The sequence below is a fragment of the Pinus tabuliformis genome, chromosome Q, assembly GCF_031772625.1.
Source record: "Pinus tabuliformis cultivar Carrire ecotype Pingquan chromosome Q, CPIR1, whole genome shotgun sequence".
Classification (NCBI taxonomy): domain Eukaryota; kingdom Viridiplantae; phylum Streptophyta; class Pinopsida; order Pinales; family Pinaceae; genus Pinus; species Pinus tabuliformis.
In genome coordinates this window covers 46,553,424-46,579,968 of record NC_142296.1, presented here as the reverse complement: position 1 = coordinate 46,579,968, position 26,545 = coordinate 46,553,424, and the positions used below count along the sequence as shown (strand labels likewise).

At 38.3% G+C, this 26,545-nt stretch overlaps 1 protein-coding gene across 2 annotated transcripts in view; it reads right to left on the bottom strand.

Annotated features, from left to right (window-relative positions):
- LOC149218223 (DNA-directed RNA polymerase IV subunit 1-like) overlaps positions 1-26,545 on the bottom strand; it is a 382,207-nt gene that overhangs the window by 345,974 nt on the left and 9,688 nt on the right. For both annotated transcript variants that reach the window (XM_089383853.1, XM_089383854.1), the window contains exon 2: positions 11,489-11,597. In XM_089383853.1, the coding sequence (XP_089239979.1) occupies positions 11,489-11,575 (87 nt within the window). In that variant the 5' untranslated portion in view covers positions 11,576-11,597. The remainder of the gene's footprint in view (positions 1-11,488; positions 11,598-26,545) is intronic.

The following is a 26,545-nucleotide window of genomic DNA, read 5'->3' as shown; positions in this document are numbered from 1 at the left end:
ACGACTGGATATTTACCTTCTAACTGTTAGCAATTTATTTGTCTTCTAAATTATTATTCGACAAATAATGATAAATTCACTATTGCATTCTTCACAATAAAATCTCTACGAAAATCGAAACTGGAATTGAGAAATAAATGCGCACACACAGTAAAATTAACTCAGTTATTTTTGGACAAAATATCCCTAGAAAAACCCCAAAGGGAAAACTAGTGTAGCAGATGAGGGTTTTATTATTATCTTCAACAATTCAAGAGTATAATGATCTGCTTTCCAATCTGGCAAAGCTCCAACAATCTTCTACTAGCAAAATAATCTAGAAGACACCCTTGTCTCCCTCTGCAACTGATTTAGCCTCTCCTAGCCACTCACACTCCTAATCTGGAAATTGCACTCTTTGTTGGAATGCGCAGTTGTAGTTGTGGAGAAATCATACAACCCTGGAATCACCTCTAGGCAAGTCGTCTAGCCTCCCTCTACCTTTGAAACCCACTCGCTCTGCCTTTGGGACACTGATCTGGAAATTGGCAACTGAAACGTGGCTCCAACAACTCACACTGGGTAAATTAGCTAACTCGCACTATTGTATTTAGCCTCCTTTGCCTCTTCCCTATCTCCAAGATACTGGAAAATGTTGAGGAAAATTCCTCCGGACCTCACTCTCAAATATCTACTAATCCCTCACTCTTATGCTTTCCCTCGCTAAATACCTGCCACTGGGTAGTTGAACTGCTCAACTCATAAACTGTCTTGTCCAATCCCTTTAATCTACTCTTATAATCTCTCGTTGGAGTCTCAACGGCCACAATTTCATCTCAACCGATGGCTAAGATCAATTTGACTTTATCAATAGAAGCCTCTAGAGAAAAATCAATTTTTCTTAATTAATACACTTATGAAATATTTTAGTTATGGTTAGTTAAGTTCATTAGAGCGTTAGACTTTTCTCACAAAACCTTTTATGGGTTTTGGAGATCTCATTAGAGGACATTTCAGCCTAAAAGTGGCCATGAAATTTTCATATAATTTCCATGTCATAATATATAAACCAATCAAAATCTTTTAAATTTAAAAAGAGATGTGTGTAAATATTTTGGAGGGAAATGAAGAAAAACTGTTTTTTTTAATTGTATTTTTGACTTATCTCCTTGTAGATTTACTCACATTTCAAGTGTAGACACGCGTTGGGTATGGAATTAAATTCCACATCCAACGAGTATCCATTATGCACACTTTTGAGAAGATCCACACTAATAAAAATTGAAGACACATTAAAAAATGTGTTTTATCAGTGTGTGTCTTCTCAAAAGTATGCATAATGGGTACTCGTTGGATGTGGAATTTAATTCCGCACCCAACGATTGTCTACACTTGAAATGTGAATAAACCTATAAAGAGATAAAGCCAAAAATACAATTAAAAAAAAAGTAGTTTTTCTTCTTTTCCCTCCAAAATTTATAACTCTTATTTTATTATTTTAACTATTATTTTCTAATTTTTCCTTGGGGGCCACTTTTAGGGAGTGTTAGTTTTTGGTAGCATCGGATGTGCTCTAGCCATGAAAATTGGTGGACAGGCTAAGGCACGAGTCCTAAAGAACCTAGAAATCATTTCATGAAATTCCACCCGGATTGTATTTTATTAAAATAATTAATATTTTTAATGGGGTTCCTAAGTCTAAACTTAGGAAAATTAAAGTGTTGATGGGTATTAATCAAAATATGGGTGAGAATGATCTAGAAGGTGGATCAAGTCAAGTTTTAATCTTAGCCGTTGATTAGAGGCTTAATCTTCGTCGTTGACGTCTCAACGAGAAAAGTATAAGGAGGCTTGGGGTTCATTTAAAAGGACACACAGGAGAGAACTAATTGATCTGGAGTTCGATTTATGGGGCTAGGAAGCTGAGAATTCGAACCGAGTGATCAATTGCAGCAAAGGGGCAGGGATAGTTCAGGAGCACTGACAGAGAGGCAGAGAGAAACTACTGGAGGCGGCGCAACAGCTAAGAGGATTGACTTTGGACCAATCTAGGCCCTCACATAGAAAGTCAAAACTGCCAGAACAACCGGGAAGGTTGACACAGTGGGCAGAGAGAGTGCAAAGCTGACGCAGAGCCTGTAAAGTTGATGCAGGGTCGGCGCAGAGATACCCGGGGTTAACCAATTTTGTTGTCGAATCAGCCGAAATCTGCTGGGTGAAGTGAGGTAAAAGTCACTCAGTTTTCCCCCATTGTATTTTCTCTGTCACTGGATTTCCGAGAGGGCATCCAGCATTTGTATTCAGAATTACTACTTAATAATAGAAAACCCTCAGAGTTGTTGCACCGATTTTACTGCATTGGGTTTTTCGGAGGACTATTTTGTCCAAAAATCATTGTCTCCTATGTATCTTGTTCTTTGCTCAGTTTTATATTTCATGTAATCAAATTTAAAGTAGTGTAGGTTGCAGAAGTAATTTGCTTCAGTGTTATTCATAAAACAACTTGATAATGTATATTAAAATCAAGTAGGTGAAGTAAATTCAAATTTGCTGCAGTAGGGGTTCCTTGAGGATTAGGAATTTTCACATGGTATTAGAGCATTGATTTTGAAATAGGAAGAGCATTTCCAGCGCTGAGCAGAGAGGCCAATAGCTGCATTTGGCAGCAATTCGAATCCCCTTGAAGGGATTGCGCAGTCCTTTCCGAGAATCAGAGATTCTGAGGAAATCTTTCTCTGAGAGAGTCAACAAAGAGGTACGATTTCCAGCTCGTGAGTTTGCAGAGGCAGAAGGAGTGACGCAGAGCCTCAGCGCAGTGCTTGAAGGGCGCAGTTTCTGTCGGGGCAAAAATCCATCGAAAAAACAACGAAGACACATAGAAGGGGAATTTTCTCCTCATAAAACTTTTCTTGCCAAAAGTTTGAATTTCTCACTTGTCAAGCAGCAGTGCTAAGCAGTGACTAGAGGAGTCAGTTCGACAGTTTGGGTGAAGTGGCATCACATGGGCTCAGAGATCAGGACAGGTTGGAAGGAGCCTCCAACTAGGTCATATGGAAGACCAGAATCTTAGCTGTTCTAGAGGAATACAATCTCGAAGCCTACGTCAAGAGTGTTGTGGTTGTTCCTGCTGACAATGATCAAAAGAAGAAGTACAAGGCCAAGCAGGGGGAGGCAAAGAGGTTCATACTCGATGGAGTTCGAGATCATGTGGTCTCACACTTGCAAGGCAAAGATACAACCCGAGAGGTGTGGGAAGCTTTGTCTTCACTGTATGAAGGTTCTTCCAAACAGTGGAAGATGTACCTAGAACAAAAGTTGCAGCGGACATTGATGTAGAAGGGAGAAGGGGTTAACTCCTATCTTCATCCAGGGCACCAAAGACCAGTTTGTTGCAGTGAGTCTACTCCTTAGTCTACTGCAATGGTAAGGACGGCCCTGAATGGAGTCTCGGATGAATGGCAAGTCTTTGTCCACAGTATATTGGGTAGGGAAAGACTACCTTCATGGGAGGAGATGTGGGCAGCTCTTCAACGGGAAGAATTAAGGAGGGACCTAGTTAAGGTCAACCTCAATGGCAACAATGGGAGTGGCACGAAGACCAAGGAGGCGGAGGAGAACGCAACTCTAGCATCAAAGGAACAGCAAAAGCAGAAGCAGAAGAAGGACATTTCGGAGGTGAAATGTTTCAAATGTGGTGAGATGGGCCACTTTGCATCCCATTGTCCTTTGAAGCAAAAGGATGAGGATGAGAAACATGATCCTAAGGATGAGAAACATGATCCTAAGGCTGCTCCAACAAAGATTGACAAAGATGAGTTTGCCATGAGTGCCCACGGATCTCAAGGAGGGAAATGGGGCGATATTGAGTTGTAGTCGAGAGGACTACATGTCGGCAAGATCCTTAAGGAGTCCACCTCTTGGATCAATTCCTTGATATGGGAGCCCGAGATTCAACAGTAGCGAGATGGACTTAGTGTCAGATGATGCAGTAAATTGCTTGGAGAGACAGATGCAGTAGACTAAGACTAGAGACTAATCAATGCAGGGAAAGGTTGGCAGCAGTGCAGGTGGCACAGTGCAAAAGTCAGCAGCAGCGCAGAAGATTCAGAGGGTCAGAGACTAGTAGTAGTTAGATTCCAACATTCATGATCTATGCTGAACACAGTCAAGTTCAGTAATTTTGGATGTTTTTCAATTGCTTCTCTTGGCAACTGAGTTGCAGTACAAATGCAGTGTTAGCAGTGGCAGTGCTAGCAGCATAACAGATGCAGCATTTGAGAGGGAGTCGTAGTACAGATGCAGCAGTGGTAGTGGCAATGTCATGGGAAGTAGTATAGTAGCAGCACTAGCACAGTGTTGGTGGCAGTGGCAGTGTCATGGGAAGTAGTACAGTGGCAGCAATAGCACAATGTTGGTGGCAGAAACAGTGTGAAAAGAAGATGCTTCAGAAGCAGAGCAACATGTAGTTGGACATTGTTGCTAGAGCACCTTCCTCGCTAAGAGGGAGTGTTAATTTTTGGTAGCATCGGATGTGCTCTAGCCGTGAAAATTGGTGGAGAGGCTAAGGCACATGAGTTCTAAAGAAACCAGAAACCGTTTGGTGAAATTCCACCCGGATTGTATTTTATTAAAATAATTAATATTTTTAATGGGGTTCCTAAGTCTAAACTTAGGAAAATTAAAGTATTAATGGGTATTAATCAAAATATGGGTGAGAATGATCTAGAAGGCATATCAAGTCAAGTTTTAATCTTAATCGTTGATTAGAGACTTAATCTCGATCGTTGAAGTCTCAATGAGAAAAGTATAAGGAGGCTTGGGATTCATTTAGAAGGACACATAGGAGAGAACGAATTGATCTAGAGTTCGATTTCTGGGGCTACGAAGTTGAGAATTTGAACTGAGTGATTAGTTGCAGCAGAGCGGCAGGGATAGTTCGAGAGTACTGACAGAGAGGCGGAGAGAAGCTACCGGAGGCAGCACAGCAGCTAAGAGGACTGACGCTGGGCCCACACAGGCCTGACGCAGAGCCAGAAGGGCCAGTGCAGATGCTGAATTTACTCTCACGCAAAACGCCGGAACTGTCGGGGAGCTGCCGGAACAACCGAGAAGGTTGACACAGCGGGCAGAGAGACAGCACAGAGTTGACGCGGAGCCTGTAAGGCTGACGCAAGGCCAACACAGAGATAGCCGGGGTTAGCCAGTTTTGTCGTCAAATCAGCCGGAATCTGCGAGGTGAAGTGAGGTAAAACTCACTCAGTTTTCCGCCATTGTATTCTCTCTGTCACTGGATTGCCGAGAGGGCATCCAACATTTGTATTCAGAATTACTACTTAATAATAGAAAACCCTCAAAGATGCTATATCGATTTTCCCGCATTGGGCTTTTTCGAGGACTATTTTGTCCAAAAATAATTGTATCCTATGTATTTTGTTCTTTACTCAGTTTTCTGTTTCATGTAATCAAATTTAAAGTAGAGTAGGCTGCAAAAGTAATTTGCTTCAGTGTTATTCAGAAAACAACTTGATAATGTATAATAAAATCAAATAGGTGAAGTAAATTCAGATTTGCTGCAGTAAGGATTCCTTGAGGATTAGGAATTTTCACAAGGAGCATGTTCCTTAGCCTCTTAGAGACAATCTGAGACTGAAACACCTGTCCGCTACTACCGTATCCAAAAACTAAGAACGGTTAGATCTTAACCGTTGAAGATTAGGTTTTTGGCTCATGTCAAAGCTATAAAAGAAAGAGAGGGGAAAGGATGAAGACACACGGAACATTCATTTCAAAAGTCATGTGAGTGAAGGAGAAAATCAAGGATCTGATTTTCAGCCACTAGCGAGGATTTCAGCAAGGAGAAGGCAACTATTCTTCAGCAAGGATAAGCAGCCAATTAGCAACAAGGAAAAGAGAAGCCATACAATCTTGTAGAGCAGGTCGTATTGTCGCCTGAATAGATTCTGCATCACATATGGTTCTCGTATAATCATAGGGATTTGACCGCAAGTTGCCTCAATTTCCGTGCATATAGTAATTTTCAGGTTTTCTATTTGTTTCGTTAATTCTCAAAGTGATTTTTCCCTACGAGCCCTTGTAAGTTTTGAAGAATTGATCTAGAAGGGCAAACAAATTTGTGCACTGTGTGATAGTTTTTCTTGTTTTCCATTGCATGCAAAATTTAATAGTACTAGGTTACTAGCAAGTAACTAGATCTGGTCTATTTGCTTAGATAGTTGGTTTTAGGATATTTTAACAAACCTAGATTTCTTTCATCAATAGAATGATCAAGACAATCAAGGGTGATGGTTTCTTTTGGATGGTAATGGTCTTCTTCAACTGCTTTGACATAATTGAGGAGGTCTTCTTCTTGGAGAGAAACCAATAAGTCTTGAAGGGAAACTTCAAGATTAGACATTGGTCCCCAATATTTAAGAAATTCTTCAATGAATATCTCAATAGAATGGATGCTCTTAGATTTGCAATAATTTTTGGGCCATTCTCTTTGATTAGCACTGTTGTCGCACAAAGTGTCCAGGTACTGCGACAACACTTAGAGTAAGGGTTGTTACTCTAATCCTTACTTCATTTAGACTCTCTCCTAGACAAGTCAAGGGGGGTAGTCCCTAGGGGTAAATGAATGAGGAAAAACTGTGAAACACAGGCTCTAGGAGACTTAAGGCTGAATAACTTAATGAAAATGAGACAAGTTCTGATTAACTGAGTTATTGATATATATCAACTGAGATGAATAAGACACAACCACAAGATAGAAATGATTTTTAGACCAGTGCCTTAGATGCTCAATTAACCATGAACCTACTTGAAGGAACAAAATCAAGCTATTCAAAAGAAAATTAGAGATGTGATAGAAAAGATGATCATAAACAATTAGATGTAAAGCACAAGAAAATACTCCAAACCTTTGCATGCAAAATATTCTAGCAATTAAATTTCAAAAAATTTAAATACCATGAAGAACTATGAAATTTAAATGCTAAGGAATTCACAATCCTAGGATTAAAGTGATTTTCCTTTAATGACCCGGATCTAGAAAATTTGTTATTTTTCTATAGTCAATCTTACAAACGATCTGAAAAATATCTAAGCGTGTTTGACTATAGAGAAATAAAAATGTCAATACCACAAAAGTTTCCTTTTAAATTTTTAAAGTCCAAAAACCCTTAACACAAATAAAAACCCAAGAATGAACTTTAGATTAAAAATTTGAATGTTCCTTAGGCAATTTTTAATGTGCTAAGTTTTAGGAGAAAGCTTAATGTGGTAAATGATTAATTTAGTTTCTAATGTGACAAAAAAAATCAAAAGGGTTACTAAATTAAATTTTTAACGGGCCATAAGCCACATAAAAAAATTAAATTTTTTAATGTGAAAGTGTAAGTCCTCTTTTGATTTAATTCTTTTAGAAATTTTAAAGTCACATAAAAATGAATTTTATTTTTTTTAATTTTTTAGTTTTTTTATATCAAACAAAATCAAAATAAAATAAAAAAGAAATCAAAACACAAAATAAAAACGTGAAAAACAACTAAAAAAATAAATTCAAATTTATTAATAAAACAAAAACCTAACCCAAATGAATATACAAGAGATTAACAAAATAAAAAAAAAATGTGAAGTCGAATGTTTGTATGCAGGACGGCAACAGCTAAGAGGAGGAACTCACAACAAGGAGGAGCGAGCAAGGCTTTGACAAAGGGAGATATGCAGGTCGATGTGGAGCGAATAGGGAGGCCACAACAGTGTATGGCAACATTAGATTGCAGGGTTGACAGCAGAGGGAAGAAAGATGCTGAGACACGGAGGAAGTGAAACTGCGCGCAGAGGGACAGGTTGCGGCCTTGGTATGGAGGAAGGGGTAGCACAGGTCTTAGAAAAGGCCGCGGCCTACGTAGACAGGGATGAATGGAGTGTGGCAAGGCTACAACGTGAAGGAGAAGGTTAAGCGTAGCGTGGTTTTGGAGGAAGGTTGCGGTGGCAAGGTAAATGAAGGGTAACGAAAGGGAATAGGGCCACAGCAGTGTGGAGCTGAGGGCAAAGGGCAATGGCTGAGGGAAAGCCGTGGCCAACAAGTTGTGGACAGGGCCAACGTAGGGAAAGGAGGAGGATAATGAAAGCGAGCAACAAAGAAAGAAAAACGCAGGAATGGAGGAGCAATGGCAACAGCAAGGGAGAAAAGAAATGGAAAACCCCAGGCAGTAGAGAAAAAATTTCAAAAATTTTTTAGAGGAAGAAAAAATAAAAGGGCAGCCGAAAATGGTAGCCTAAAAACCTTAACATATTCCCCAATTTTTTTAATTAAAATGATATATTCTTCTGTTTCAGATTTGTCCTCAAAAATCCTGAGATCTGAATTTAAAAACCCTCAAATTGAAAATAATTTGGAATAATGCCCCTGCAAAATAATATTGAGGCCAGATCTTACCCTCCAGGACCTAGATCTGGCTTCAAATTTAACTTCTCTTTCAGATCTGCACCTGCAACAACAAAAACATAACACCCAAAAACCAGATATACAAATAAAATTGAAAATCCCAAAAAACCCATGTTAGATAAATACAATATTTACAAACTGAAAGCTCTAAGTAATTAGATCTATCATTATGCTGCACAGAGATTGAAATTTTTTAAATTTTAAAAGGAGGTGCTAGCTCGAAACCCTCATGCATCACAAAATGAAAATCTTATGATAAGCTCGGAGCTTATTTAGCTGGGCTCTTCAGGAAATACAGATCGGGAGTTGGCTGGTCCAACTGAAGACTATCCCCTAATGCCCGATAATCTATCTCAAGATTTCCCTGCAAAACTCGATCCAGCCATTAAAAATAGAGCGAGAAAATAATAATTAAATTTAGACAAATAGAGATACCTGCTATTACGTTCAAAATTAAAATTATTATTCAAACCCCAGCAAATTGAACAAGATACTTGTGCTCATATCACCCTTTAGAAGCTATCATCAATGGCTTTAGAAGAAATAAAACATCTTACAGCATTCCCACGAAGAGTAACACTAGTAGAATTTAACCCCAAAGTCTATCTTTATTATCCATTACATCAGAGCTTCTTGCTAAGCACACAACTCAAAGATCGGATAGATCGACTAACAAATGACCTCCTATTTAAAGATAAATTCTCCAACAGCTAGTTCGGATGATCCTCATCAAAGTAATCTCGATTGTTGATAGAGATCAAAATATCTTTTAATCCCATCTGTTGAAATATTTTAATTTTTGAGGAAATTCGAATTTTTCATTTAAATGCACTTTAATTAACTCAAAAATAGAATTTTTGAGTTAATTTCCCCAAAAAATTGACTTTGACTTAACCCCAGGGATCAAAGGTTTAAAATTTATCAAAATAATTAATTTACCTTAATCCCGAGACCTCTTAAGATTTAATTTTTTAGGATCGACAAATTTTGCCTTTGGAAAATTTAAATTTACCTAGGACTTAGAATTAATTAAATTCCTGCCTTGGGATTTTAATTAATTTTGAGTCAAAAAATTTAATTAATTAACCTGAGGGGATAAATTATTTTTCCAACCCTCAAATGTTTAGCCATGGTTTTCTAATTATGAGGGACCATGCACTAGACATTTTACATCATGATTTACATATTTTTTACATCACAAGGGGGAAAACCCATTTGTAACAGACCCTAACAAACTACCCATTTCTGCGACACAAGTATTATCCAGCAGACCAAGCAATTTGTAATAAAATAATCTAACCAATGAGTTAAGATTATTCCTTAATTTTACATAAACTCGATATAGAACACTAGGACTCGCCTAAGATCCTAGCGACAAAATCCATTCCAACTTTGGTGTAAGACTAGAGGGAAAAACTCTTTCGATCATCCGAAAATGAATCGATGAGACAAAAAACCTCCTAGAATGGAGATCGTCACTAGAAAGGTAGATTTACCTAGGTCGTTACATACATCACACGGATTTGCTAAGATTATTTACATTATACACATGCAGAATGGGTTTACATAACATATTGGAAGCCAGGCTGATCATGATCAGGAGCTATCCCTTTTGCAAAAAAAAGGGTGTACTGCTATGGGTCGTTGACACATAGTGGTCAACAAGCCCCAAAGGAATTAATGAAGTACCTCATGAGAGCATTCTCATGAACCATGTTTAACTCCGAAGTATACTTGATAATTTGGCTACATGATCAATAGTTGAAGAAGGATCACCATCAAACTTTGGGAAATTTGTCATAACACTTGTATCCCATCGATTTGGATATCCAAGAATATCCTTGACATCCAAAGGAGGGTATATTTCATGTAGGTCCTAAGGAGCCATTGCCTTGAGTTTCGAATAACAACCAAATGTGGAGTTGCCAAGGTGGAATTAAATTGCCTCAAAAGATGCTTGCTTCACCCTACAAGCATTGAAACATTGAAGCTCAATGAACAGCTAGGGCTTCGTTCTTCCAATGGAGTCGCTAAATGAGCAAATGTATCCTTCTCTATGGGATAAGCTCAATCAAGAAAATGAAGCTCAAACTTTGGATAACAAGGAAGTTGACTCAAATCCTCCCCGGCAATGGCACCAAAAATGTTGCCTCAAAATCTAGTAGACCTTGTAGAGGGGTGCTCTACAAGGCAAGCACTAGACTAAGTGACAACAATGAGGTGTGGCCCACTACAATCACAACCACTACCCCATACTCTTTATGGGCTTTCACCAATGGGAGGCTTCCGATAGATAGGTCACCTATGAGAGAGACTCTAGGCTTAGAGGTTTACGGTGACACTAGAGGCTACTAAAAGATGACTCTTTTTAAGTACAAGGCTTAACCAACAAGAATAAGGCAATTTGCATCCCTTAGAGAGGCCTAATTAGGGTACACTAGACCTAGGGCTTGAGTAATAGCAAGCAAAATGGATTATGCTAAGGTCAATGTGCCAAGAAAAGGTTTCCAAACTATGAATAGTTGCAAGTTAATGGCATATGAAACCTTCAAGAAGCCCTCAAGTTGAAGCTTAGACAAACTAGGGTTTTCCAAGGGCAGACTAGGTAGGCCAAGAGAATTAATGCCTAAAAGGGATAGATTAGCCATCAAAGAAGGTTAAGTTTGAGGCAACCAGGTCTTCTCTTGATGTTGAATCCTTCCACCTTAAAAACCCTCTTTCTGAGGTGCTCTATGAAACATATATTCCACAGAGAAACACTTTGTTGGAGTGGACCTTCTAGGAATTGCCAGGAAGCCATGTAATTTTGTATAAATTCATTAAAATTTCTAGTTTCAGCTAAAATATAAATACGTTGTTCATGACCAAAGTTGACAAAATTTTCTTTTATTATAAACAAAAGTAATTGCATTGCTACTAAGACTGAAAATAGAATAAGTAGCATCCTGCACATCCCCCCCTTCTCTTATACATATCATTCTCCATTTATATATATTTCTGAGCATCATTTTCTTTAAAAAAAATAGCTTCTTTGCAACGGGCATAACGAGCACTTACAATCTCATCTCTTGTCAAGAGACCAAATTGAATGCCAGTCAAATTTGCCAGCGGCACAACATCATCTGATAAAATTCTGTCCTCCATCTGCTAGACTTCAATCTCAGACCTACACAAGAAATCCAGAAGTACAATGTAATGCATCTATTACAAGCCGAAAATAAGAGAATTCTGACATAAGATTGCCAAAGTTAGTTAAAGAAACTGTTCACTCTCATTCTTTGATCTATTCCAGGACACAGGGAAGTTAAATGAGGATATATCTTTTCAGCCTTCCATGTTAAATGATAGTTTATTAGAACATTTCGTTCTGATATTTTGAGAACCACGGATATTGAGATTAGTTTTATACACTTTGCAACTGATATAATTAAAATAAACTATTGAGAGCAATAGACAGAGTACAGTCATCCTATTGCTACACATTCAAGATAGAGAAAATAACTGTTAAATTTCTCCATTGTTTGATATACAACAAAAACTACATATAAATAACACAAATTAACTCATATTCACACTTAGATATACTTGGACGGATAGAATTAGGATTGCATGGAAACAAAACTTGGCATTGAGCTAAAAGCTTTAGGTCATTCAAAACCCCTGGAAACACACCTATTCTAAAAGGCAAAGGTATGCCTCCATGCAACAACCACATCTATTCAAGAAAATCTTAATCCCTTTACTTTTTTGTTATTTAAAAATAAAAATAGAATAAAATCCTGACTTGTGCATAAGTTTAGATCTAGATAGCTACTAGATATTGAGGATTTAACTATTAGATATATTCCACACCTCAAGATAATTTACCCTCTCGTTTTTTTCATTAAGAAATTTATTAGAGTAGATCCGGCAAATTTATCATACAAAGGGCCATAAACAAGTAAGTAATCATCTCTTAAACCCTTCATGCTAATATAAACTGAACTTTATTGCATTATCTTCAGATTTCTGGAGTAAAAACAAGTAATTTCCAATCATTACAAACTTATTTTCCTTGTTGAAAATTTTTCTGGTTTTTAACACGGGAATTTAAACCCAAATCACTGCAACTGATTTCCAGCATGCTGGAAATCTATTCATACTTGCATATCTTAGGTTTTGGGCTACCAATATATTCATATACTCACTGCCCAAACCTTATAACCCATAGATTCACCAATATAAGGTGTTTCTTCCTTTGTGGGTGGCCCTAAAGTGCAATTAGCTTGTTTTCTGCGTTTTTTACAGTTTCCAAGCTACAGGACAGCAAGGAAACTAACAAAGTACAGCCGCTAATTCAAAGATAGGACAAGCCAAATACCAATTACTTGATAAGGGTATTTATCACTCTTTCTTGTGTTGATTTAGATGTAAATATTTTGAAGTCTGAGTGATTTTATTTGCTGATCTACATTATCTCTGTGTTTTATTTATAGATCAGTAAGGTTAAACAATTTACTGCTACCTCCACCTTAGATACAAAAATTAAGCATTGGTCTTATCATTTTTGGTGGAAATACTTGTAAATGTAGGGAAGCCTCCCAAGGCCTTTCTTAGGAGTTGGGCTTAAAGAGTGGGGACTCGTGCCAAGGTGACAATGGGAACTTGTCCTATCATGTGCCACCTTAGTATTTTGTCTAGACCTTGATGAGACTGCTGATTTGGACAGTAACAAAACGCACCTTCATAGAAGAGCAATCAACAAAATAGCAAAAAATATGCCTTGAGAATAAAACATGATAGAGGGAGGCCAAACGATGTGTAATGAAGCAATAAAATATTTCAGACAACTCCTCTTCCACTAGGAAGATAGAGATGCAAGTGAACGACAAGCAAACTTGAACAACATCCCTAAGGTGATAACATAGTATTATACTACAACTCTACTTAAACCCATTGCTCTTGAAGAAGTCTACTTCATGGTATTCTGAATGAGAAAAGACAAAGCACTTAAGCTAGATGGTTTCCAAAATGAATTCTTTCAACAAATGTGGGATACAATCCATAAAGACTTAATCGATGCAGCGAAAGAACCAAGAAGATTGGATTCTGTGTGAAAAGATATAAACTTTACATTCCTCACTAAGTTCCAAAAAAGACGATGCCATGCATTTTGAAAACTTATTAAGGATATATCTATATGAAACACATTTTATAAGATCACTACTAAAATTATGCATTTTAAACTGAAATATTTACTAAAGAATTAGTGCCAAAAGAACAAAGTGGACTTGAGGATGATAGGCAAATAACTGCCTGCCTGACTATGGTACAAGCCATCCACTTTCTGAATAACTACAAACAAGATAGTGTGCTTCCCAAATCGGACATAGGAAAAGCTTACAATCAGATGCAATGGACACTATCTAAGGGTTCCTCAAAAAATATGGTTTTATCTTGGAATGGGTAAAGTGGGTTCAGAAATGTCTATCCACTACCTCTTTTTGAGTTCTCATTAATGGAGGACCTTCAAAATTTTCCAGACCCTCGAGAGGATTAAGGCAAGGATCCACACTATCTCCCTTGCTTGTTATTCTAATGATGGGATACTTTAGGTAGAACCATAACAACATCTATAGAAGTCGTATTCCTAAGAGGGATCAAGGAGGCCTCTTCCATCCCCACCAATTTCTCACTCTATATTTGTAGATGATACCATATCACTAGGAACATCAAGTATTAAAGATGCTTGGATCTAAAAACAAAAAGTTAGTCTTTGAAAGGACCTTGAGATACAAAAGAAGCAAGGAGAAGTAGCGGATATTAGCTGTGGTTTCAAAAGAGGGATTTCCCTATATTTGTGGTTTCCTTTTGAGTATCTATGGTATGGGAAGAGTCAATTAGCAACCAATAATATTTTTTGAAACATATATCCTATATTTACAGAAAAATATTTACAAATACAAAGGTAAAACGTGGAAGGGTATATACAATTCACATCATAACCTCCTCCAAAGAACAACTAAAATTGAAATAAAATCAAAGTAGTGGGGTCAAGAGCTTGAGCATCCTTGTTGGACAAAGAGCCCTTAGCTAGGAGTTGTTGGCATATATCGTCCCGCCACATAAAACAGAAGACAAACAATGAGCTATGCTCATTCTCAAAAAGACTTATACTGGACTTTCCAAAGGAAAAATAACGCTGAGATGTCCCTAAGATAGCAGTATAAACAAGAGAACAACCATCTCCAAAAACTACAGCACTCCATTGCAACCCATCCTAGAAGAGAGCTTTATACAAATCCTCAACATGACTCCAACAATGCTTCGCAATTCAACACCCCAAAAAGATATGCTTTGCAATCTCTGAGTGATGATAGACCAAACATAAATCATCTAAAAGCTATCCCTAGGCCAATTGAACCTTAGAAGGGATCCCTTAATAGATCACCAACCAACCAAAAACCTGCAAACTATAACAAAGTTGAACAAACCACACATTGTGAAGCCAACTCACTGATCTATCATCCACACCAGTGAACACCCACCTCGCATTAAGAAATGAGGATAACGGATGATGTTGATGAAGCAGTGAGTACAACCACTTGGAGTAATACTCAAAAAGCACACAACAAAACCTCAAACCGCAACCACTGCAAAAGGGCACGTTACCACAAAACCTATCACCTTAGTGCAAAGCCTCACTAAGCACTCTAGGTTAAGGGAAACAATGGGATTAGCCACCACCGTGACCCGTCACACTAGTAAATATCCCCCTACCATTTTGTGGACGGGTACTTCCAATGTTATTAGAACCGAGCAGGGAACCAGTCAAAAATGGACAAAAACCAAAAAAACTAGTCATCCAAAAAATACATAAAATATTCAAATTAAAAAAAAAATAATAATAATAATAATAATAATCTAAATAATAATAGATATATATATTTACGGGGGATTGGAACCAGTGACCTATCACATGGATTTCCTTAACAGTGCACCCTTCACCATTGAACCAAAGCCCCATAGGCTAGTATACATATATATCTGTGTGTGTGTGCGCATCCACATGAATCCAAACCATTTATACACAAATATGCAAAAGTTATCATTTATATAGCAAGAGTGCATATAACCAAAAAAGCATTTAGTGCAATACATCTTCGAATAAAAAATACATCAATGAAGAGGCTCTAGATGGCCTCTAGCGTTAAAAAAAAATCATGCTACAACAAATACCTACAGGTTATTAAAATCATTGCCTATATTGGGATCTTCATCATCAAAATCACCATCCTCTAAGCATTAAAATAAGATAGAAAAAGCTTAACATGTCAAATTGAGATTTTGTTTAACTGATGGGTACATTTTTACTTGAGTCATAATAGAGGAGTTCAACAATCAATGCTACTAACATCAATGTACATAGAGGTGGTGCTCTTGATTAAATGCTAGTTCCATACCCTTCTACACGTTGCAATCCCCCCAATCTTAAAATCCTAAGAACTGTGAAGTCTGTTGGATTTTGAGTGGGATCTAAAATTCTACTTTTTCCATATGAAATCCAACAAGGTTGGAACCACTCTCAAACATCCTAAAACAATTAATTGTGATGTTAAAAATTTAAGTGAAAGGATGAAAATGAAAGATAAAGGAGTGACATTCTCCTTTATATTTCATTTTCAACCTTTTACTTTAAGAATTTACATTACCATTAATTACATAGCATTAGTAGCGCCCTAGGGTTGACTATTAAGCCACCCCACCCATAAATTATTCGTTTTCTTTTTTAATCATGTTTGGAGGATCCTTGGTCGCATTGTACAAAATTGGTTGATTCCATATAGAACCGGCCAGTTTGGTGAAAAAGGTCAGTTTGGGACCAAACCGGCCTTTTTTCAGTTCCAAGCCACTAGAAAAAACGATTTTGGGGTCAAAACAACTAGACCAGCTAGTTTCAACAATGTCCCACCAAAAGTTAGGGATGAGGAGACATATGGGAGCACCTCCAAATTTTAGGGGAATTCAAGGAGGGTGAGGGGGCATGTGGGAGCACCCCCAAATTTTAAGGAAATTGGGGAAGGGGGGAATAAGGGGACCCGTGTGAGCAACCCAAAATTTTATGGAATTTCAAGGAGCATCAGGGTATATAAATTACACACACACACACTACAAGCATGATTCAAATTCAAATTGAATAATGAAATACATTGATTCATACATCATAAATTATTGAATGAAGTAGAAATAGTAAACTATTGTATACATTGATTGATTCAAATTCATAATTCGTTGTTCTAGAATCTACTTTGATTTAAATTCATCATTCATTATTCAAGAATCTGATTAGTATTAAGCATAATAATAGATATTAATATCTGAAGACTAGAGTAGCAAATTGAAATTACTCAAACTCAAAAACAGTAAAAAGTGATGATTCAAAGACTCGGTCTAAGGTCATCAGTATCTAGAGTCAAGGTTGAAGATTTAAAACTGAAAATGAATAATGTACAATAAACCAATGTTATCAAAACCCAAGCTAGTCAGCTAACCGGCCGACCCCAAAACCGAGAACCAAAAAAAAAAACAGGACCAAAAAATACATAAATATTCAGATTTTGAAAATAATACGTAAATATCCATGTGCATCCATCTGAATCCAAACCATTATACAAAAATAAGCAATGTTTCTCATATATATAGCAAGGGTGCATATAACCAAACTAGCAACTAGTGCAGTCCATCTTTGAACCAAAAATACAACAAAGATGCTCTAGATGGCCTCTATAGTCCAAAAAAATCATGTTACAACAAATACCTAAATATCATCAAAATCACTACATGGACCAAAAAAAATTATGCTATAAGAAATACCTACATATCATCAAAATCATTGCTGATATTGGGATAGCATTAAATAAGATAGAAAAAGCTTAACATGTCAAATCAAGATTTTTCTGAGTGATGGGAAGATTTTTACTAGGTTCATGACACATGAGTTCAGCGACCAATGCCACCATCATAAAGGTACATAGATGGCTTGGTGCTCCTGATTAAATGTTAGTTCTATACCCTCATACATGATAGAATCCAATGGAAATGTTGCAATTCCGCCCAATCCTAAAATCCTAAAACTCTACTATGATCTAAAACTCTACTTTCTTCATATGAAATCCAATGAGGTTGGAACGACTCTCAAATATATTAAAAAAATTAATGGTCATGTTAAAAAATTGAGTAAAATAAAGGATGAAAATGAAAGATAAAAGAAGAAAGGATGAAAATGAAGGATAAAAGGAGAAAGGATGAAAATGAAAAATAAAAGGAGAATGTCACTTTTACTTGAAGCATTTAACATTGCCATTAATTACATAGCAATAGTAGGTCCCTAGGTTTGAATATTAGGCTTCCGCAATCATAAGTTATTGTTTTTAGGAAAAAGTCAAGGGGGCGCCTAGCCATTTTTCGATTTTTGTGAGGGGATGCCCACAAGCACCCCTTTTGGGGATTCACACCCCCCCCACATTAGGGAAATGTTTTCCCTTGTGTTTCTCAAGTTTCCCCAAAAGGGGGAAGGGGGGTTTCCCCAAGCATCCCCACATCCAGAGAGTGTAGGAAACGTGAGGAGCATGCCCCCCACCCTGGGGGATGCATTCTTGTGGAACATTGGGTTTCGATAACATTGATACTATCCCTACAAGGGAGGCTTCCCCAACAAATCTTGGAGATTCAATAACCCAAGAACTCCAAAGCTAAATACCCTCCTAAAGTTCCATACCCAAGGATAATGTTTAATAAAGAAAGGCTCTAGGTGAGATAAGGTAACATGTTCAAAGGACGTACGGCTAAATATAGAGGCCTTGGACAGTCCTAGAGAGGATCAATTAGATCCCAAACACATGATACCTTTAAATTAATAATTGTTGTTATAACTTAGGGCTTTATAAGAAGCACAATTTACAACATGAAAAATCTATGATAGAAATTATAAAATAGTCTATAAATTATGAATAACCGTAAATAAACAAAAGCTATTAAATGAGTAAGCAAGGAAATTGTTTGCAGCAATTTTTCAATGGTTGAAAATGCATAAAACAACAAAAATACCCTAGCTGTCAACCCTAAAAATGTGGTTGAAAATGCATAAAAAAAAATAATATTTTTCTTTTTCCGTTTAGAATATGTAAAACCTAACCCCAGGTCTATGAGTTCCAAGGCATTTTATGCTATTAAATGCATATTTTTCCATAACTTAACCTATTTACCCTCAAAAACATAAAAACAAATTAGGGTTTTAATTTTCTTGCAAGGATTGACACACTAAATAAACTAGTGCCTTTCTCAATCCTGAGGCATATGGAGTCAAAGGGTGAGGTTTATGGCAGAAAACATGATTAGAACAAGTTATAAGAGAGAAAATATAATTGTCAAAACCCTAGTAACTTTCACCTATTGGAGATTTAATAGCAAGGAAGCTATACTAAGGTTCCTTGGTGTAAATTTGAGGATAGCTTTGCAAAAGGAGATATTAGAGCCATAAAAGATTCAATACATTAAGATGAAAATTTCAGAGAAAACCTAATCCTACAACAATTGCAAAATAGAAGACCATAGTCATAATAAAATTGCACAAAATCACCGTAGAATCACTTCATCAATCCAAGAGAAAATTCCCCCCAATCACAACATCCTCCCAAAGACAATTTACCACATCAATAATCCATTGCATCTAAGAGAAAAGAAGTTGCAATTGCGCACACTCTAAGGAAGAGTAATGAGTGTGTGAGACAATAATCCTCTTCAAATTGACTTCCATCTATTTATATGAAGGCAACCAAGCTGATTTTGGAGTAAACTTGACTAAAAGTCCTAGAAATAATAAACTATATGATTACAAGTAGGTCACAAGCTGACCTAAAAGATAGCTATCTCAATGATAAAACATAACAAAAAGCCTCCTTGTAGCCCACATGTGTGAGCAAAAGGTACTCAAAGGGTGACATCATCCTCTAAAAGTGGATATCTCCATCAAAATGTGCCATGGATTGGTTAAAAGAAGTGCTCACTCAAAGTCCATCTCTTCATCAACAAGTGTCCAATCATCAAGCAAACCACTCCTCATCAATATATCATCATCAACAAAGCCCACATCATCACCCCAAGCCTCTGAGGGGGATGTCACAAGGCTAGGGCATGACATAATCATTAAAAAAAAGTGTACCATCCCTCCTAAAGGGATCTCAAGTCATCATCATCATTAAACTAGCTCAGAAACAAGGCAACATCCATCAAGAAGGCACAATCCTAGCCTGAGCATGTTTTGCAGCCTTTGGGGTACATCTATCTTCAATGCAACATCTTGGCTCCAATGTCTAATGTTCCAGGCTCTAGAGGGAGAAGAGAAGGTCATCAATAGAGTTGGATACATCCCAAGGAAAATGCTCCTCATAAACTAGTCAGTGTCCTAGTTGTGGTGCCCATAATGATCATCAAATGAGGTTGGACATCTTCTCTGAAGTGTTGGAGAAGTCTCAAACAATTCCTCAAGGGATGGAAACAATAACTAGGAGTAAGCATCTGAAACATACCTTCAAAATCAAGTGATATCATCATCATAGGTAAAATAAAAATAAAAGTATCACCTTGGGCCATATCTAATGCAAAAGGCACAAAAGTAATTCACGCAAGCATCATCTTCAAATGTCTTCCCAGCTTATGATTTGTAAACAAGTTACCATGCTTAGATATGTGAGGGTTATCAAAAGGCCATATTAGGTGTGTCCAACCCTACGGGGAGGAACAATTCATAGGATGACCCATCATGGTTAGTGATATGGTAAGGGTTTACTTCATGGAAGATGCCACAAACTTTGTACCATCTATGAAATTCCATCATCCTTGAGCGTTAAAATGTGAAAAGAGAACAATCGTGAGACTTGAGTTACCCCTTTCCTCAGCCTATTTTTTCCACCCCTCTTATGCACCCTTTTCTTCATTGATTTTCTTTTTCCTGCATAGCTTGTGTTACAATTTTTCATTAATTCATCATTCACCCCTTGAAGATCAAGTGGTTTATTGTTCATCGAGTTTGGGATATGCATAGTTCCTTTCATTTTGATTGCTCATGCATTGGCCAAGAACCAAGTGAGGGCTAATGAGGAGGGTAGAGCTCAAGCTAGGCTCTTGTCCACGCACATTATTATATCCCAACCAATTTTTTGCATTTTATCATTATGGCTCATGCTCTTTCTTTTCTTTATTTTGCATCAACCTCTTAGGGAAAAGATTTTATGCCCCTACTCAAGAAAAAGAAAATAAAGGAACCAATACTAATAACAAATAACAATCAACCTGAAAATGGGATGAGGATACAGGGTGTAGATGGAAAGTGTTGAGTATGGATTACCATGGCCAAGCAACATCAATCAATCCCTCCTATTTATGCCCCACCTAGACAATGGAAAGAAAGGCCTCAAAGAAGGTCATGTTACCCACCACTAGTGAGCGACCCCATAAGAGAAATTTTTCTCCTAGATTTGTCTTCGGTCGGCAACCAACAGCCACCACTGTAGCTGATATTGTGCCCAGCTGATCTTTGCTCCCTGATCCAATCATATGTCCCATCGCCCATCTGTCAAGAGAATATGTTTGAAGGTGGGCCATCCAATCCTAAAGTTATGTCTTTCATTGTGTAATCGAGTGCTTATGCTTGTTTTTCCTTAGGAAAACTTAGGTATGAAAATTATTGGGTGACCTGGAAGGAGGAAGGATTTCAACTGTAGTCTTTTTCCCTCACCTTAAATGGGGGGTTAATCCTTAACCCTAGTCCCGTGAGATCTCCCCCACTGGCTTATAGCTTTAGGATGGGCACTACTTGGGAAACCCTGACTTTGGTAGCGTGGTTACATTTTCTCGTTCCACATTTTTCATTCCCCTCCGCACATTACATGCCCTATTTCATCATCTTCCCTATCGAGGTCAACATGACTACTGGGTCCACAAGGCTCTGGTACTTTCCCTCCCCTTGTCCACATGTTTGGGTCGGGACTTGAACAATGCCCCGAAGGTTGATGCTGCTAAAAAAAAAGATAAAATCATATCATGAACACATACAAAAGGAAATAATACCACAAAATGCAAAAGATAGTCAGGACTATAAAATTTAGCACATGGGAAAAAGCTAAACATGAGCTCTACCCCTTATCATTATGGCCATCACCCTAGTTCCTAGGGAACCTATGAGTGCCCCCTGCATCATTAAGGAACCCATGCATGTCGCAACCCCCGGTGGGAGACGAACTGCCCCACCTTAAGGGGCTAATCACTACTATATCATACACAACATGCTCTCATCCGTTGGAGCCCCAAACAGTAAAATAAAAAGGAAAATGAAGAAGGTTAGAAAAACAAAGGCCGAAATAACTCATGTACCACGATTGCTCCCTCCTACGTTCATACATCCAAATATGTGGACATCCCTCTTCATTACCACCCTTGAGCCCATGCCATTTAACCTTGAGACCCGTGTGTCCCAATCCACCTCATCATTATCCACATGACTCCTACCTCTTGAAGGATGTACCTTGGACATGTCCTTCCCTTTAGGGGCTAGGAACACCTAATAGGGTTGTTTATTAACCACTCCTACCCAACGAGGTAACACCATTACATGCTCAAAGCCCGAAACTTGGAAGGAAAACCCACTATGAAGTCTCATTTGTGCCCTTGATGAACAAGCTTGATTCACTTAGAATTTAGATGCACTAATGAATTATTGTACCTAAAGGCGAGGAGATGCATCGGATCTTAGACAAGATTGGAAGGTGGTTTCATCAAAGGCTAGGCAGCTTAACTGGGGCCCAAGCTCAACAGAGGATCATATTGACACTTGTAGGGGAAGCGTTAAGAACCATGGGTTTCCATCATGTGACAGAGCATTATCTCTTGCCATGGGCATCCTCAGCACCTTCAACAACTTGTTTATTGCCCCACATTATATTCGAGATGATGCATTTGGACCAATAGTGCCCCTCAGCCAGCTTAGCAGTATATACAGGGTTTGGCAACTAATTTGAGGCCCAAGGGAGGCTTGTCTCATCCTTGAGACATGGGAGGCAAAGCACCAACTTTCATGCCCTCATTTGGAGAAGTCTACAAGCTTATTTCTCATCAAGAGACCCATGAGACCATTACTTGTGCCCCAAAGTCACTTTGGAGCACCACATGATGATTTACTTAGAGAACATGGGGCCACCCCCTTATCTATCATTCATGGAGCCCTCACCCTCATTATGGCACTTTGAGGACTCAGCGAGGCCCTCCAATGGCCCTTCTACACCATGATTTCATCATTTCGGCTCTCTTGGATGGCTTATTCATCACTTTATGAGCTACTTGGTGGGCTTGTCACCAAGGACATGTTATTTGCACATTATTTTATGATTGTTGGGGCTATTAGGCTAATTCAAATTAGATAGAGGATCATATAAATTTAGATCTCTCCCATTGTGAGAGATCATCATCATCACTTCTTGGATTTTGTCTCTTGTACAAACTTCGCATTTTTCTTAGATGTCTATTGGAGATCTATTGATGCATTTCAATATATTTGGGAGTTGAAATTTTTGTTCTATCTTGGAGCTATCTCTTGTTCTATGGTTGGATATATCTCTTGTCATCTTGTAAGTGCTATATTTTGTTGAAGATCTATCTTGAATAATGTCTAATGTGTGGAATTGTTGCAATTAATTAATGCTTTTTGTGCCCTAGTTTTATTGAATATCATTGTAAAAGGTTATTTGATTGGCAATTGCACATGTTACTCATTGTATGGCAAGTAGATGATTGTTCCTAGTGGATTAGAATTGATTTTCTTCCATGAAAATCCATGGAGCTTGGGTGGGTAAATGTTAAAGAGTGGTTGCTAGGGCATTGCTTTTTAACCTCCTTGAAGACGATTTTGGCAAAATTATAAATCATCATAGACTCCATAGTCCAAGGATTAGGCACTGATCCAAGTAAATTTGGTGGTCACCTTCTCTTTACCTCTCTTTTTCCCTCTCCTAAATTTCCAGCCCTCTCCTAGACGGCCAACTAGGCTTGCATGTGAATTGCATTAGAGGAGGAGAATTTGAGTTGGTGTTTCCTCTAGTGACCCTCCAAGTTTGAAGCAATTCCCTTGGTCGGTTTGCAAAAAAACTCAAGCCCTAGTTGCATATTTGGAAGCTCATCTTCAACGTCTTGGGTTGGTGGTCTTATCAAGGGTCATTTGCACATAGAATTCAAAGGAATTGATCATTCTTGACCATTTCTCCTTACCCATGTTGACCTAGTGAGCACATTGTAGGAATTCCTCCCACAATTACTCATAAAACCTAGGTCTCGCATAGGCTTCTTTCTAGGTCTCTCAGGTATAGCGAAAAACCTCTTTCTAGTGACAAACCATCTTAATTAGCATTCTTGAGAGGTCATGTATCATCTTGGAATCTTGACTCTAGGCATACCTAGCCTCATTGTGTTATCTCAAGCCCTAGATCTCAATTTCAATCTTAGATCTTTCTTGGAGAGCCTTCCTTGCATCAAGCCTTTAATTGAGCCTCTCCTTGAATGGACCTTGGGAATCACTTTATACCTTATCATTGATCCTATCATTACAAGTGATTTCCTCCCATCGGTGAAAGTCCATAAAGAGCACGGGACACTAACTGAGGTGACAGTGGATCTTTGTCCCATTATTGTCATTTGGTCTAATAGTTGTCCCTTAGATACCCCTCCTAGCACCCCTACTAGATTGTGTGGCAACAAGTCACACTAAACCAGGGGCAAGGGATAACCACCAAGGTGAAACAGGCAACAAGAATACAACCAAAAGTGGCCTATCATCCAATTCAACCTGTGATCCATACTAGAATGCCCTTAAACGTTAAATGAAACCACTTGATGACAAAAATGGTTAATGAACATTATAATAAATGTGACCCAACTTCATCTTATGAGTAATCTAGATGAAATAAAGCACTAACCAGAGCATGGATGAAAGGCCTTTGAGGTTAATGAATAGTAAACTAAGATAGGACAGGGAGGATGGCTAGGGTTCGGAGCAGAAAGCAACAGGAGGAGCAAACTGACAACAATGGAGGTGCCAGGAGGAGGGAGTTCTACTCCCTCCTACAGCAACGTTGTATCAAACAAAAGCAAGGAAACATGTTTGAACGGATTTAGGAAACCCTTGGAGGCTGGGAAGAAAATGTAGACTCAAAAGAACCGGAAAGCAACAAAGCAGATGTACAGGAAGAAACTCACGGGACAGTCAGAAGGGAGAAGAGACCAGAGAACAGCAGTCAGAAAAATGTGTACAACTCGGCAGAAGGACACTGTAAGCCCAAGACTGCCACCAAACCCCGGGTGGTTCTGAATGATCCTGCACTGCAAGAGCACAGAGATCACATGACGACTTATGCTATTATATGCAAGTTTATGGGCATATGGCCCACAGAGAAGAATCTGTATATTTGGATTAGAAACAACTGGAAACCAAAGGGGGATATAACTCTGCATCTAGGGTCCAAGGGTTTCTTCACAGTGGTTTTCAACAGCCTAGAGGATAAAGACAGAGTTTTCGAAGGAGGACCCTATTTCTATGCTACTGTAGGACTATATATGCGACCTTGGGTAATGAACTTTGTCCCGAAGCAAGAAACATTCTCATCGGTCCCAGTATGGATAAGACTTTACTCCCTACCTCTAGATTATTGGCTGCCTGAATCCTTGAAAGCTATAGGAAATAAATTAGGACATTTTCTAAAAATCTCAGAGGCAACTCTACGAGGGAAATATACTTCCTTCGCACGAATATGTGTAGAAATGGATCTATCGGGAGCACTCTCGGATGAAGTGGTCTTAGAATTTTATGATGAGGAATGGGTACAGACAGTGGACTATGAGCATGTCCCGTTTAGATGTCGAAATGTCATGAACATGGACACCTTTTCAGAGATTGCCCACAAAACAAGAGGGAGGATAATCCGAGGACCAACACAGGCAAAGATCCCGAAGGATTCACCAAGATAGGAGGCAGAGGGAAAGGAGGAGGAAGAAAGTACCAGAAAAAACAGAGTGATTACAAACTAGCAAGTCACAATAGTTTTGAAATTTTAGAAGAAGAAGGGGGGAACAGTGAAAAGGGTGTTACTCTGGACAACCATCCCAGAGAGAAAGAAAAGGAGGACAGCATGGAAATATTATAAGAAAACAATGAACAACAGGAAACCACACCAAACAACATGGAACTAAGCAGGGACCAAGAGATGACCCCTAGTGAAGTTGGGACAGAGGACCAAGAACTACATGAGATTCTTGAGAGGGAGAATCTTGATCTGGAGAAATTCTTAAACCAGGGAACCAACAAAGGGATAGATTCCCTACCACAAGAGGAGTTTGATAGAGTACAACAGCTTTTCCTTTAGAGATCTCAGACAAAAACCTCAGGAAACAAAAGAAGCCATGAAAGTCAGGACCATGGAGGGGTCAAATCAATGGAGGAAATATCAGGACACTCGGCCAAAAACCCAGGCAGGAAAAGAGGTAGAAAGAGACAAAATGAACTGCTCATAGAGTGTGGGAAGCTCATGATCAACTCAGGTAAGATGAAAGACCTCACCAGTTACTCATTCAAAAACCCACCATCATGAAGCTCACATCATGGAATATCAGGGGTCTAGGGAGTAAAAGGAAACAAAGGAATCTCAGCAACAGATTAAAAGAAGAAAACCCAGATATGGTGTTCATACAGGAAACAAAATGTTCAATAGACAAAGTTCGGAAGATACATAACAAATGGCTCAGTAAATATGAATACCTAGAAGTCAAAGCCAATAATATAGCGGGAGGGATTCTTACTCTCTGGAATCCTCAGAAATTTGACATTTTGGATGCGGAAGCATCCAGGAACTATCTTTCAATGGTTATCCAACCTTTGGGCGACAAGGATATCTATATGGTTACAAATGTCTATGGTCCTCAAAATCCTGGAGATAAACTCAAGCTTCTCACCTCACTTGAGGATCTTAGAGAGAGACACCCAGTAATACCCTGGATTCTGGGTGGAGATTTCAACATGATCAAATCTCTTACAGA